General features: G+C 43.8%; 1 protein-coding gene across 1 annotated transcript in view; it reads left to right on the forward strand.

Moving 5' to 3' along the window:
• PPFIA2 (PTPRF interacting protein alpha 2) overlaps positions 1-13,419 on the forward strand; it is a 353,836-nt gene that overhangs the window by 322,633 nt on the left and 17,784 nt on the right. The window contains exons 23-24 of the mRNA XM_054178470.1: positions 8,604-8,685; positions 11,184-11,384. Of these exons, the coding sequence (XP_054034445.1) occupies positions 8,604-8,685; positions 11,184-11,384 (283 nt within the window). The remainder of the gene's footprint in view (positions 1-8,603; positions 8,686-11,183; positions 11,385-13,419) is intronic.

The following is a 13,419-nucleotide window of genomic DNA, read 5'->3' on the forward strand; positions in this document are numbered from 1 at the left end:
GGAGGAAGAATTAGCCACTCCATTAGTGCATGGAATCAGCAGTAGAAGGCTGCTGGGATGTGTCTTGTTCAACTCTCTTTCCATTTTTATTTTAAGTGGGTGTCTCATTCAGTCAAGGAAAACTGAAGATACTCTGTAGCCTTTACTTACTGCACAGACCTGGTCTGTGAAAACTCATGCAGCACTGCTTCCCCAGCCCAATCCGTAAAGGATCATAGAATCACAGATCTGTTAAGGTTGGAAGGGACTTCAAGGATCATCCAGTTCCAACCCCCATGCCATGGGCAGGGACACCTCACACTACAGCAGGTTGCTCACAGCCACATCCAGCCTGGCCTTCAAAACCTCCAGGGATGAGGCTTCCACCCCCTCCCTGGGCAACCTGTGCCAGTGTCTCACCACCCTCATGGGGAAGGATTTGGTGAAGAATTTCCTCCTAGCATCCAGTCTGAATCTACCCATTGCTAATGGAATGAAGACTTCAAATTATTTAGCAGCTGGGTCACTTAAATGCCAAAGCTGAAACAGGACCTGACCCAGTTTTTAATTACTGCAGATTTTCATTCAGAGGGATCCTATCTGATTAAATTAAATCAGAATTATGTGGCAATTTCAACTCAGTCTTTGTCTTTTCTGCTTTGCACTTTAAAGACATTGTTAGTCTTGCAGTAAATACATAGATAAAATTAAACTTATTTTGTATTAGATGTCTGATAGAACCATTCATTTCTGCAAATTCAGCTACTTTCTTTTGTCATACAGTGACCTTTACTGCAGGATTCTAGCCTCTCTTACATATCTAGCAGATGCCAAATCCAGCTTAATTCATTATAAATCCTCTCTCCTGAATTTTGAGGTCCCTGAATGTGACTGTGTTAGCATTTGAGAGACAGATGTGCTTAGTCTTTACTTGAACTCATAGGATTACTGAGATAAATGTAGCATATTTGGTCTGCTGCTTCTGTCTGTCTCTCTTGTAGAAATCAATCATGTATAATACATTGTTGTAAACTAAACATTTTAGTGTTTAATAATTAATAATAATAGTGTCAATAATAATAACAAGAGGGTCTGCTAGGTCATCTATTATCTTTTCAAGAGAATGCCTACAAGACCACTTCATAGGATCTAAATTGCCTGTCAGCCAAAATTTAAAGATATATTCTGCTTGCTCTTTGCTATTGCAAAATGGTTGAAGGAAAGAAGTCAGAGAGTTGTGGTCAATGGGACAGAGTCTAGTTGGAGGCCAGTGTCTAGTGGAGTCCCTCAGGGGTCAGTACTGGCACCAGTTCTATTCAATATATTCATCAGCAACCTGGATGAGGGCACAGAGGGCACTGTCAGCAAGTTTGCTGATGGCACCAAACTGGCAGGAGAGGGTTGTGCTGCCATTCAGGGAGACTTAGGCTGGAGAGTTTGGCAGGGAGAAAATGAATGAAATTCAACAAGGGCAGCTGCAGTGTCTTGCACCTGGGAAAGAATAGCCCAATGGATCAGTGTAGGCTGGGGACTGACCTGTTGGAGAGCAGTGAAGGGCAAAAGGACCTGGGGATCCTAGTGGATGGAGGAGAGATTGGGAAGGAGGAGACTAAGGGGTGACCTCATTAATGTTTATAAAGATGTAAAGGTGAGTCCCAAGAGGATGGAGCCAGGCTCTGCTGGGTGATGCCCAGTGACAGGACAAGGGGCAATGGGTGGAAGTTGAGGCTTAGGAAGTTCCACGGAAACATGAGGAAAAAAATTTTCCCTGTGAGGGTAACAGAACAGTGGAACAGGCTGCCTGGGGGGGACTTGCCTGGATGTGTTCCTGTGTGATCAGCTGTAGGTGACCCTGCTCTGGCAGGGGGGTTGGACTGGATGATCTCTCAGGGTCCCTTCGAGCCCCTAACATTCTGTGATTCTTTGACTTCACCATGCCTCCTTTTTGATTTGTCTTACATTCATGATCCTACTTTAACTAAGAGACATTATGATATGTGCAATATAATACCCCTTAGGACTTTTCATGTCTAGCCCTGCTAGAACTATCAGAGTAAATGCTACTGCTTGCAAGAGCATGAAAATCTGTGTTGAAACATTGTTCCTTTCACTAAGACATTCTGCACTCTGCGTGCTGCACAGCAGGGTAACTTCTACCAGAAATCCTAAGCTGTTGTTTCTTGTTTGCATCCTAGCAAGAAGCCTCATCTTCCTCCAGCAAATTGAATGTCACTGAGTGACAAGTCAGGTTCTTGTCAACTTCCCACACAAAGTCTATTTAAAGATTATTCTTATTTCTAATCAAGTTAATTGAGTTTTATGCAACGAGCTGGTGAGGGACACTGATATAGACCTAGAATTTTTCCAGTGCAAGGGAAGGAGTTATGTGTGTATATATATATATATATATATATATATATAAAATAGAATATTTATAGGATAATAACGGACTTTTGCTCTTTTCCCCCTTCCTTTCAGAATCATAGAACTACTAGGGTTTGAAGGGACCTCAAGAATCAGCCAGTTCCAACCTTCCTGACATGGGCACCTCACACTACATCAGGTTGTCCAGGGCCACATCCAGCCTGGCCCTTAAAAATCTCCAGGGATGAGGCTTCCACCACCTCCCTGGGCAAACTGTTCCAGTGTCTCACCACCCTCATGGGGAAGAACTTCTTCCTGACATCCAATCTGAATCTAACCATTTACAGAATCACAGAATCACCAAGGTTGGAAGAGACCTCAAAGATCATTGAGTCCAACCTGTCACCCAAGACCTCATGACTAAACCATGGCACCAAGTGCCACGTCCAATCCCCTCTTGAACACTTCCAGGGATGGTGACTCCACCACCTCCCTGGGCAGCACATTCCAATGGCCAACAACTCTCTCAGTGAAGAACTTTCTCCTCACCTCAAGCCTAAACTTCCCCTGGTGCAGCTTGAGACTGTGTATTTCTAGTTTTGTTCCATTATCCCCAGTCCTATCATTACCTGACACCCTAAAAAGTCCCTCCCCAGCTTTCTTGCAGCCCCCTTCAGATACTGGAGCCTACTCTTCTCCAGACTGAACTGCCTTAACTCCCTCAGTCTGAGCTCCAGCCCTCTGCTTATCCTTGTGGCCCTTCTCTGGACACATTCCAGCACATCCAGATCCTTCCTGTACTAGGGGCTCCAGAACCGGATGCAGTACTCCAGGTGTGGTCTCACCAGAGCGGAGAAGAGGAGTAGAATCACCTCCCTTGACCTGCTGGCTGTGCTTCTCTTGATGCAGCCCAGGATGGGACTGGCTTTCTGGGCTGCAAGTGCACATTGGTAGTATTGCACCCATGTGCCTCTGCTGTCCAGAGGGATAGTGAAGCATTCACAGTTCCCGTGGTGCAAGGTAGCTGTGCTCTCATCCTGGTAGGTTGGTGATGCTTTGGGAAGCTTTACTCTGCTCTTAGAGAAATGGTGCTGAAGAAAAGGACCCAGTGGTAACATTATCCTTAAGAAAGTAATTTTAGGAGGATCAGATATCATAAGTCAGTGCTGGGGAGGCAACCCTGCTTCTCTGACACACAGCTCCACAACATCATTTGATTTGATGTGATTTTTTTCCCTCTCTCTCGGGGAGGGGGGGAAGAAAGAGTGAAGACAATCTACTTTGAGGCACTGCTTGGTTTTTTTCCCCCCTTAAAACAGACCAATGCAAACATCCCTCAAATTTTGGATGAGTGCTAAACAGTTGATATTAATGAAATTTCTTGGCTTTGCAAAAGCAGGCGGAGGGTAATGATGTATTTTAAATGGCATATTGCAGTTGCTCCCATAATGGCTCTGGGAAGAGGATTTTATTCTTGAACAGCAATAATGTTATCTTCAAAAATACAGCTTTAATTTGGAATTCATGCCAGTGTTAGCAAGTGCTTTAAAGTCTTATCTGCAAAACAATAGCTTTTATAGTCATGTCTAATTAATGGCAGTTTTCCCTTATCAGTGTGTTTTCATGTGCTGCCAAAAACCCTAAATGAGGATGAAAACAATAGCATTTTAATTCCCTGCCTCCTTACCAATGCAAAGTGGACACATTATAGCATGTAAACCTCTTCTGACAAAGGCATAGGAGGAGAAAATCCTCACATTCCCCTGCAAAGCTGCTTCCCCGTTAAAGAAACTGTGTAATGCTGTTCATGATCTTCAGACTTCGTGTTTGGAATGAAAGGAAGAGGGAGTGATGAACTTTGGGGGGATTCAGCTCTTAATCCTCCTGTAATCAATTGCACTTGCAACCCAGAAAGCCACTCACATCCTGGGCTGTATCAAGAGAAGCACAGCCAGCAGGTCAGGGGAGGTGATTCTACCCCTGTGCTCTATTCTGGTGAGACCACACCTGGAGCACTGCATCCAGTTCTGGAGCCCCTGTTACAGAAAGGACCTGGATGTACTGCAACGTGTCCAGAGAAGGGCCATGAGGATGGCCATGGAGATCCTCTCCTATGAGGACAGACTGAGGGAGTTGGGGCTACTCAGTCTGGAGAAGAGAAGGCTCCCAGGAGACTGAATTGTGGCCTTCCAGTATCTGAAGGGGGCTACAAGAAAGCTGGGGAGGGACTTTTTAGGGTGTCAGGTAGGGATAGGACTGGGGGGAATGGAACAAAATTAGAAGTGGGTAGATTCAGATTGGATGTTAGGAAGAAGTTCTTCCCCATGAGGGTGGTGAGAGACTGGCACAGGTTGCCCAGGGAGGTGGTGGAAGCCTCATTCCTGGGTGTTTTGAAGGCCAGACTGGATGTGGCTGTGAGCAACCTGATCTAGTGTGAGGTGTCCCTGCCCATGGCAGGGGGGTTGGAACTGGATGACCCTTGAGGTGCCTTCCAACCCTAACAATTCTATGATTCTATATTTTTGTAAGGAAAATTGAACTACAGTCACTGCAGTATTTGGCTTTTGAGACCTTATGTTTTCAAGAAGCCAATGACTGTCCCACAAGGACAATAGTATGTTCAGGCTGTTCTAAAATATTCAGGTTATATTCCAAAATAGGTAGATTTAGCCAGGCTGGAGAGTTGGCCAGGGAGAAATTGAATGAAATTCACCAAGGGCAAGCTTAGAGTCTTGCACCTGGGAAAGAACAACCCCATGGAGTAGTATAGGTTGGGGACTGACCCACTGGAGAGCAGTGAAGGGAAAAAGGAGCTGGGGTCCTGGCGGATGGAAGGTTCACCATGAGCCAGCAATGTGCTCTTGTGGCCCAGAAGGCCAATGCCATTCTGAGGTGGATTAGAATGGCTGTCGAGGTCGAGGGAAGTTCTCCTCCCCTTCTATTCTACCCTAGTGAGGCTGCATCTGGAATATTGTGTCCAGTTGTGTCCAGTTCTGGGCCCCTCAGTTCAAGAAGGACCTCAGGGAACTGCTTGGAAGAGTCCAGTGCAGAGCCACAAAAATGATGAAGGGAGTGGAACATCTTCCTTATGAGGAGAGACTGAGGGAGCTGAGGGCTCTTTAGCTTGGAGAGGAGCAGACTAAGGGGCAACATCATTCATGTTTATAAATATGTGCAGGGTGAGTGCCAAGAGGATGGAGCCAGGCTCTGCTCAGTGATGCCCAGCGACTGGACAAGGGGCATTGGATGGAAGTTGAGGCATAGGAAGTTCCATGGAAATGTGAGGAAAATTATTTTCACTGTGAGGGTGATGGAGCACTGGAACAGGCTGCCCAGGGGGTTGTGGAGTCTCCCTCTCTGGAAAAATTCAAGACCCACCAGGATGCATTCCTGTTTGACCTGGCAGGGGAGTTAGACTGGATGATCTTTCAAGGTCCCTAGCATTCTGTGATTCTGTGATTAATTTTTCTTATAATATGCCCTATTGATCAAAATGATAACTGCTTTTTCCTGCACCACACTTTTAACTTACTTTGAAAGAGTGGAGGGTTTTCTTTCTGTAGTTCTAGTTCATATGGAAAGCCTCAGAGTTTTCTTTGATGACCAACTAAAGAATATCTCTCTTAGGCAAAAAAAATATAGACATTTCAGGGTTAGGTCTGGTTCAGAAATTGAAGATTCAGGTTCTGCAGATCTCCTAGTGTGTATTAAAAAGTAGTCAAAGTATATTCCTCAAAAAGTAAACTTTTATATTGGAGAGGTGTTTAAAGGAACCTTCTGAGGGAAGGAAGTACATGCTCTGAAGCATAAAATTCTGTCTAAGGGAAAGAAATATTATACAAATCCTTTTAGTATTTCACATCAATAAGAGAGGCACAGGCCTTATGATATCTGCATTCCCTGGGCATGGCCTAGTGAGGGATTTTAACTTTGCACTAAAAATATTTTCAAACTGGAACACTTCCCTTCTATGTGCCAAGACCCTTTGGATGATATTTGCCATACTGCAGCCCTTGACTAGAACATCCCATTTCTCCTCTGGGCCCATTTTCTGCAGGCAAAGTCATGACTGCAGTTGAATTTTCCTTCAGCTCTCTGAGCCAGACGTGCTATGAAGTAACAGAGCTGCTTTCCTGCTCTAGAAAAGTGTATTGGCTTGAGAAACATTGGAATACATCTAAGCCTCCAAACCAAGCATCCAGGCCAGTTCAAATGTTGCAGTGAGGACTCCCCAGAAATGTGCACTTTTTAATTCCAGCATAAAGGAGTTAAGTTTTTAATGGAAACAAGAATTTAAAGTTCCAGTACCTATCTGGCAGGCACTTTGATTCCTTAGGCCACGCAGGGATTTAACCCCAAAGAAATAGACCAAATGTACTTCTGAGCCTCATCTCCTTGCAGACCGCATGCTGCTCCTCTCCTGCCTGGAGCATAAGCAAGGAAGGCCAGTGGCCCTCCAAGCCATAATCTACTTTTTTACTTACTGTGATAGCCAATCTGCTACTGGGTCCACTTCTGGGGTTCTCAATTTAAGAAGGACATTGAGACACGTGAATGTGTCCACAGAAGGGCAACAAGGTGGTGAGGGGTCTGGAGTACAAGCCCTACGAGGAGAGGCTGAGGGAGCTGGGGTTGCTTAGCCTGGAGAAGAGAGGCTCAGGGGAGACCTTATTGCCCTCTACAACTACCTGAAGGGAGGCTGCAGACAGGTGGGGGTTGGTCTCTTCTCCCAGGCAGCCAGCACCAGAACAAGAGGACACAGTCTCAAGTTGTGCCAGGTGAAGTTCAGGCTCGAGGTGGGGGGAAAGTTCTTCACAGAAAGGGTAATTGACCATAGGAATGTGCTGCCCAGGGAGGTGGTGGAGTCAGCGTCCCTAGAGGTGTTCAAAAAAGGGTTGGATGTGGCACTTGAAGCCATGGTTTAGTTGTCATGAGGTGTAAGGTATTAGGTAATAGGTTGGACTTGATGATCTCTGAGGTCTTTTCCAACCTGATTGATTCTATACCCCTAGTGGATTCTTGATTCCAGCTGCAGGAATATAAATGTCTGATCACATGGTTGAATGTGTTTAACATGGAGCATTTTACTGATGGTCTAATTGACTGACCTATACATGGGTTAACCAAATATTTAATGCCACTGTATTAAAAGCAGATTTTAAGCATTGAAAATGAAATTCATTACAGTCCAGAGAAGCTGCAGATGGAGGAGTTGGACTGGCCTCTGATGAAGTCAATAGAAATACTCCTATCTATCTATCTATCTATCTAAAACTGAGAAACCACATCAACTCTATAATTATAAAAGTGTTTGCATCAGCAAACAATATGAATTTCTTTTGTATATAAGCAGTGATAAACTCATTAAAACAAAAGCCCCCATCCAAACCAACAGAGAAAAGCAACACACACACACACAAAAACTCAACAAACCCACACACATCAAAAAAACCAAACTAGTCATCAAAAAAACAATCAAACTATTAATCAAAAAATCAATCAAACTAGTCATCAAAAAACCAATCAAACTATTAATCAAAAAATCAAACTAGTCATCAAAAAACCAATCAAACTATTAATCAAAAAATCAAACTAGTCATCAAAAAACCAATCAAACTATTAATCAAAACATCAATCAAACTAGTCATCAAAAAACCAATCAAACTATTAAAGAAACAACCAACTTTTACTTAACCATGTCTATTTAAGATGCAGAATAGCTGTACTGCAGAGACCCTAAAATTGTGCATATCTGGTCCAGCAGGTTTAGAGTTTTAGGGTTCAGGTCACAGAGACCTCTCAGACCCAGCTGTATTCCATCCATGCTTAGCTCAGGTCTAGAAGTTGGCAGTTTTGGTTCTTTCTGGGTCATTACCAGAGCAGAGCTAAACTCTTCTTAGGAGGAATCCCTCATGGTTTTGTCTTTTCACCTATGTCTTCTGCACCTATGGGTGATTCTCTTACACAGGGTATCCCAGTTCTGTATTGCTTCAGTTAAGGACAAATAGAAACTTCTCCTTATGCATTCAAAGTGTTTAAAGGGATGTCAAAGTACACCCAGAGGAAAAAAGAAGGGAGAGTTAGGAGCAGATTAAGGAGTACATTCAAAAAGGGGAAGGAGCTGCATTGTTCACTGGTCTTTTCTATGCTTTTTCTATGCCTGTCATCATGCTTCACTGTCATTGTCCTTAAGACATGGTTGCATCTATTTGTCCCTACACAGACCCCTATGTATTTAAGATGTTTTGATCCATTTTTAGACATGAACTTCTGGAAGAAGCTCGGAGAAAGGGTTTGCCTTTTGCACAGTGGGATGGGCCAACAGTGGTTGCCTGGCTGGAGGTAAGTGTTGGATATATCTTGGAAATGGGAATCACATGTTTTTTAGGCTGCTGCCACGTGTTCATCCTCACAGCTTCTAAAAGAGACTGTTAAGAGTCTCATCCTCTCTTCCCTGTGCAGTGTACCATGAACACCAACCAACACCATGTATTCAATTAAACCATGGCACCAAGCACCCCATCAAGTCTCCTTCTAAACACCTCCAATGATGGTGACTCCACCACCTCCCCAGGCAGCCCATTCCAATATTTACAATTTATAAATGACACAGAAACTACTCAGACCCCCCTGGACAGATTCAGGGGACCCCTTCACCTCCTCCCCCACTCCCTCCCTCCTTCCCATTACCTCACACAGTAGCCAAAACAGAGATCCCCTGGCAAGGCCATGAGAAGAGAGAGAGGTTGCAAGCCATTGCCATGGTTTAGTTGATTAGATGGTGTTGGATGATAGGTTGGACACAATGATCTCAAAGGTCTCTTCCAACCTGGTCTATTCTATTCTATTCTATTCTATTCTATTCTATTCTATTCTATTCTATTCCATTCCATTCCATTCCATTCCATTCCATTCCATTCCATTCCATTCCATTCCATTCCATTCCATTCTAAAGCAACAGAAGAAGAAAAGAACTCTTTAAGCCTGTGCTCTATATTCCCATTAGCAACCCAATGAATTCTATAGACCTTATCATTAGTGATTGCCCATTGGAATGGGCTGCCCAGGGAGGTGGTGGAGTTGCCATCACTGGAGGTGTTTAGGAGGAGACTGGATGGGGTGTTTGGTGCCATGGTTTAGTTGAATAGATGGTGTTGGTTGATGGGTTGGACACGATGATCTTGAAGGTCTCTTCCAACCTGGTCTGTTCTGTTCTGTTCTATTCTATTCTATTCTATTCTATTCTATTCTATTCTATTCTATTCTTTTTCTTTTACATCCAATGGTTATTTATTTTACTTTCAGTCTCTGCAGTCAGAGACTAGGCTAAAGTTCCCCCTTCAAACTGTAACAATGCCAAATTTGTGAGGTCTTATAAATTCTCAGTCTCTAAGCACCTAGGAAGTCCACCGAGAGAGTACATGGTGAAAGGTGATGTGCTAAAGAGAAAACAAAAATGAGCTGTTGAATTTTGTTTGAGGTTAACACACATGCTAAGTCTTCAGATTTATTTTGATAAAGCTAAAGAGCTTATATCTTTTTAAAATATAATGGTAAAGGACTGATTTGCTTGGATCTCGCTCAGAACAGGAATAAAAGAAAGGAGGTCTTCCTTTGAGCGCTTTCACTTTTGATGTGGGAGATCCGCTCTGAAATATATCTGATCTGCAGACAATGCCTTCAGCTCTGAAACAAATCTGCAGAGAGCTCTCTTTCATTTGGAGAGCCTAAATTAATGGATTTTGAAACTCATCCAGAAAAACATTCAGCAGAGCTGTTGATGAATTTTTGACAAATATTATTGAATGTTTTCGGTGAAGAAATGACTCAAAAAAATGCTTACCCAAATGCTGCTCTTTCTTGGCTCAAGGAATGAGTTTCTATTCCTTGTCTATGACAAGCAACTCCTTCTATTCCCACCTATTCTCATGTCATAGAATCATAGAAATGTCAGGGTTGGAAGGGACCTCAAAGATCATCCAGTTCAAACCACCCTGCCATGGGCAGGGATACCTGACACTGGGTCAGGTTGCTTTAATGCATTCTACACACTGGCCACAACAATGTGGCTGGAGAGCAGCCAAACAGAAAGGAACCTGGGGGTACTGATTGACAGATGACTGAACATGAGCCAGCAGTGTGTCCAGGTGGCCAAGAAGGCCAATGGCATCCTGGCATGCATCAAGAATAGTGTGGCCAGCAGGAGCAGCGAGGTCATTGTGCCCCTGTACTCAGCACTGGTTAGGCCACACCTTGAGTCCAGTTCTGGGTCCCTCAGTTTAGGAAAGATGTTGAGTTGCTGGAACATGTCTAGAGAAGGGCAACAAAGCTGGGGAGGGGTCTGGAGCACAGCCCTGTGAGGAGAGGCTGAGGGAGCTGGGGTTGCTTAGTCTGGAGGAGACTCAGGGGAGACCTTACTGCTACCTGAAGGGAGGTTGTAACCAGGGGGGGGTTGGTCTCTTCTCCCAGGCAACCAGCACCAAAACAAGAGGACACAGTCTCAAGCTGTGCAGGAGGAAGTTTAGGCTTGAAGAAGTTCTTCACAGAAAGAGTGATTGGCCATTGGAATGTGCTGCCCAGGGAGGTGGTGGGGTCAGCATCCCTGGAGGTGTTTAAGAAAAGCCTAGATGAGGCACTTGGTGCCATGGTCTAGTTGATTAGATGGTGTTGGGTAATCTGTTGGACTTGATGATCTCGAAGATCTCTTCCAACCCATCTGATTCTGTGACTCATACTCGTTTGTGTGTATTACCATGCTTATTCAGATTGGCAAGCTGATGATTAATTTCCCTTGAGAAATGAAGCAATGCTTTGGATGAACTTGTCCTTTCTCTCAACAGCTCTGGCTGGGCATGCCAGCCTGGTATGTCGCTGCCTGCCGTGCCAACGTGAAAAGCGGGGCTATCATGTCTGCTTTGTCTGACACTGAGATTCAAAGAGAGATTGGAATCAGCAATCCTCTTCACCGCCTAAAGCTCCGATTAGCAATCCAGGAGATGGTATCACTGACAAGTCCATCAGCACCTCCAACATCCAGAACAGTGAGTTCTGTTAGCTAACTTCTTTTCCTTGCTTCACTCAGCACGAGTCTGCAGAAAGACTTCTGTAGTAAGAGAGTGGCTCTAAGGTTTACACACACACACACACTTCACAATCAGTGGAACCTGTCCTACAGAGCCTTAAAAGGACTTGTTCCTGACTTGCTTGTTGATATTTTTCCTTTAGCAGATATTATTATTTATAGGTTTTGTTTATAACAAGCCTTTGACTAACCTTGCTGTTAACTGAACGATGATTATTAAGCTCATTGCTTGTAATTTTGCCTTCAAGTCATCTTTCCCAGCCAAATCAGATTGGCTTTCTTTTGCTTTGTTTGTTTGTTTTATTTGTTGTTGGGGTGGTGGTGGTGGTGATTTTGTCTGGTTGGGTTAGGTTGGGTTAGGTTGGGTTAGGTTAGGGGGAGGAGAGGGCAAGGCAAGATAGGGGAGGGGTTCTTTAAGATCACAGCTCTTTTGAATCTTATTCCCATTCCCCTTTTTAGTATCCTCTCAACTGCTATCTAACCTGAGTTGACCAGCTTTAGGTTCTTCATGCTTTGAAAATGAAGCAGTGATTGGAGGTGTGAAGGGAGAGCCTGGAAGGGGAAGGTGAAGCATGTGCATCTGGTGAGGAAGGGAGAGAGAGTGGCAGCAGACCAGGAGGAAGCAAGTAGAGAAAAAACACCATTAGAAGCCTGGAAGGAAAGGGGAATATATCTACAAGAGCAAGAAAGTAGATAAGGGGAGAGTAAGGATATATGCCACAAAGCACCTTTTAGTGGAAAATGAAGAAAAACAGGACCAACCGATGAGAAAAAAATGAAGCAAGATAACAAAAGAGGAGCTTCATGCTCAGAGGCTGATGGTGATGATTGTGAAAGGGTTCAAGAGAGACTATAACAAAACCAAAACAAAAGGCAAAACATGAGGCTTGGTCAGATGGGAATGAAGGAAAAGGCCTACTGCTCAGGTAGTGCAGGCCAGACTTCCAGTAGTGAGATAATAATAATTTTGTAATCTCCTATCTTCATGGAATTCATGGAGAAGCTTTTGGTGGGAATTAGAATTGAGACACCTTTGAAGAGTACCAGATGCACATAAAGACCCTGGGCAACAGGACTCTAGTATTGCTGTTGGTTGACCTTTTAGCTTCATGTTGCTGAGGTTCTTTAAATATTATAGCTCCCCATCTGATGTTTTCTCCCCTCAGAAGAGTTATATGTCGGAACCAAGGCAATCCTATCGAATTTCATGTGAGACAGAATAGACTCAACATGAAGTTGAAGTACTAAACAAACTTAGTTTTGATTTTAAATGCATATTTCAAAGCCTAGAAGCATTGACATTTATGAAATGAGACAGTACACTCGAGGTAGAAACACTGAGAGTAATTTTACCTTGGTTGTTGTGGGTTTTTTTGTTCTCCCTGAGTAACTGGCAGTACAAAGCTGCCTTTACCCTGGAATGTGCATTTTTTTGAGCCCCAAGCCTTTCTGTCTCCCCTCTTTCTGAAGGAAGGAGTTCATTTGCTTCAGCTCTCAAGAAACCCCAGCACTTCCCCAACCCCTCCCCGCCTCACATCACTGTCCTAACAGTTGACTGAAAACCATTGGGTGAGGAAAAATGGTTTTACAAATGAACTCTCCTGACATTTTTGGGTTTTTGGTTGACAGAAACACTGGGGAAGAGATCATTATTTAGATTACAATCTGAGCATGTGATGTGTGCAAAATATTTAGGCTGGGGAAAAAAAGGATAAACCTTTGAGAACTAAAGCTTAACGTCAAGACAGCTGTGAGCTCAAGGTGTTCGCACCTGCGTGTGAAATGCGGCTTTAATTATTATTCTCTCCTTTGTGATTGTGCTCTGCCAGGTCTCATCCATCAATTCTAGTTGAAATGTTCCTTCCATCGTGTTTGCTCAGACCCTGCCAACAAAAAGGCACAAAACAAGTTGTCTAAAGTTGTCTCTAGTTGCAGCTCGGTAGAGGCAAGGACATGGTTGTGCTGATGGTGATGCTATACGCTATTAACTTACA

This window comes from Dryobates pubescens, chromosome Z, assembly GCF_014839835.1.
Source record: "Dryobates pubescens isolate bDryPub1 chromosome Z, bDryPub1.pri, whole genome shotgun sequence".
NCBI classification, from domain to species: domain Eukaryota; kingdom Metazoa; phylum Chordata; class Aves; order Piciformes; family Picidae; genus Dryobates; species Dryobates pubescens.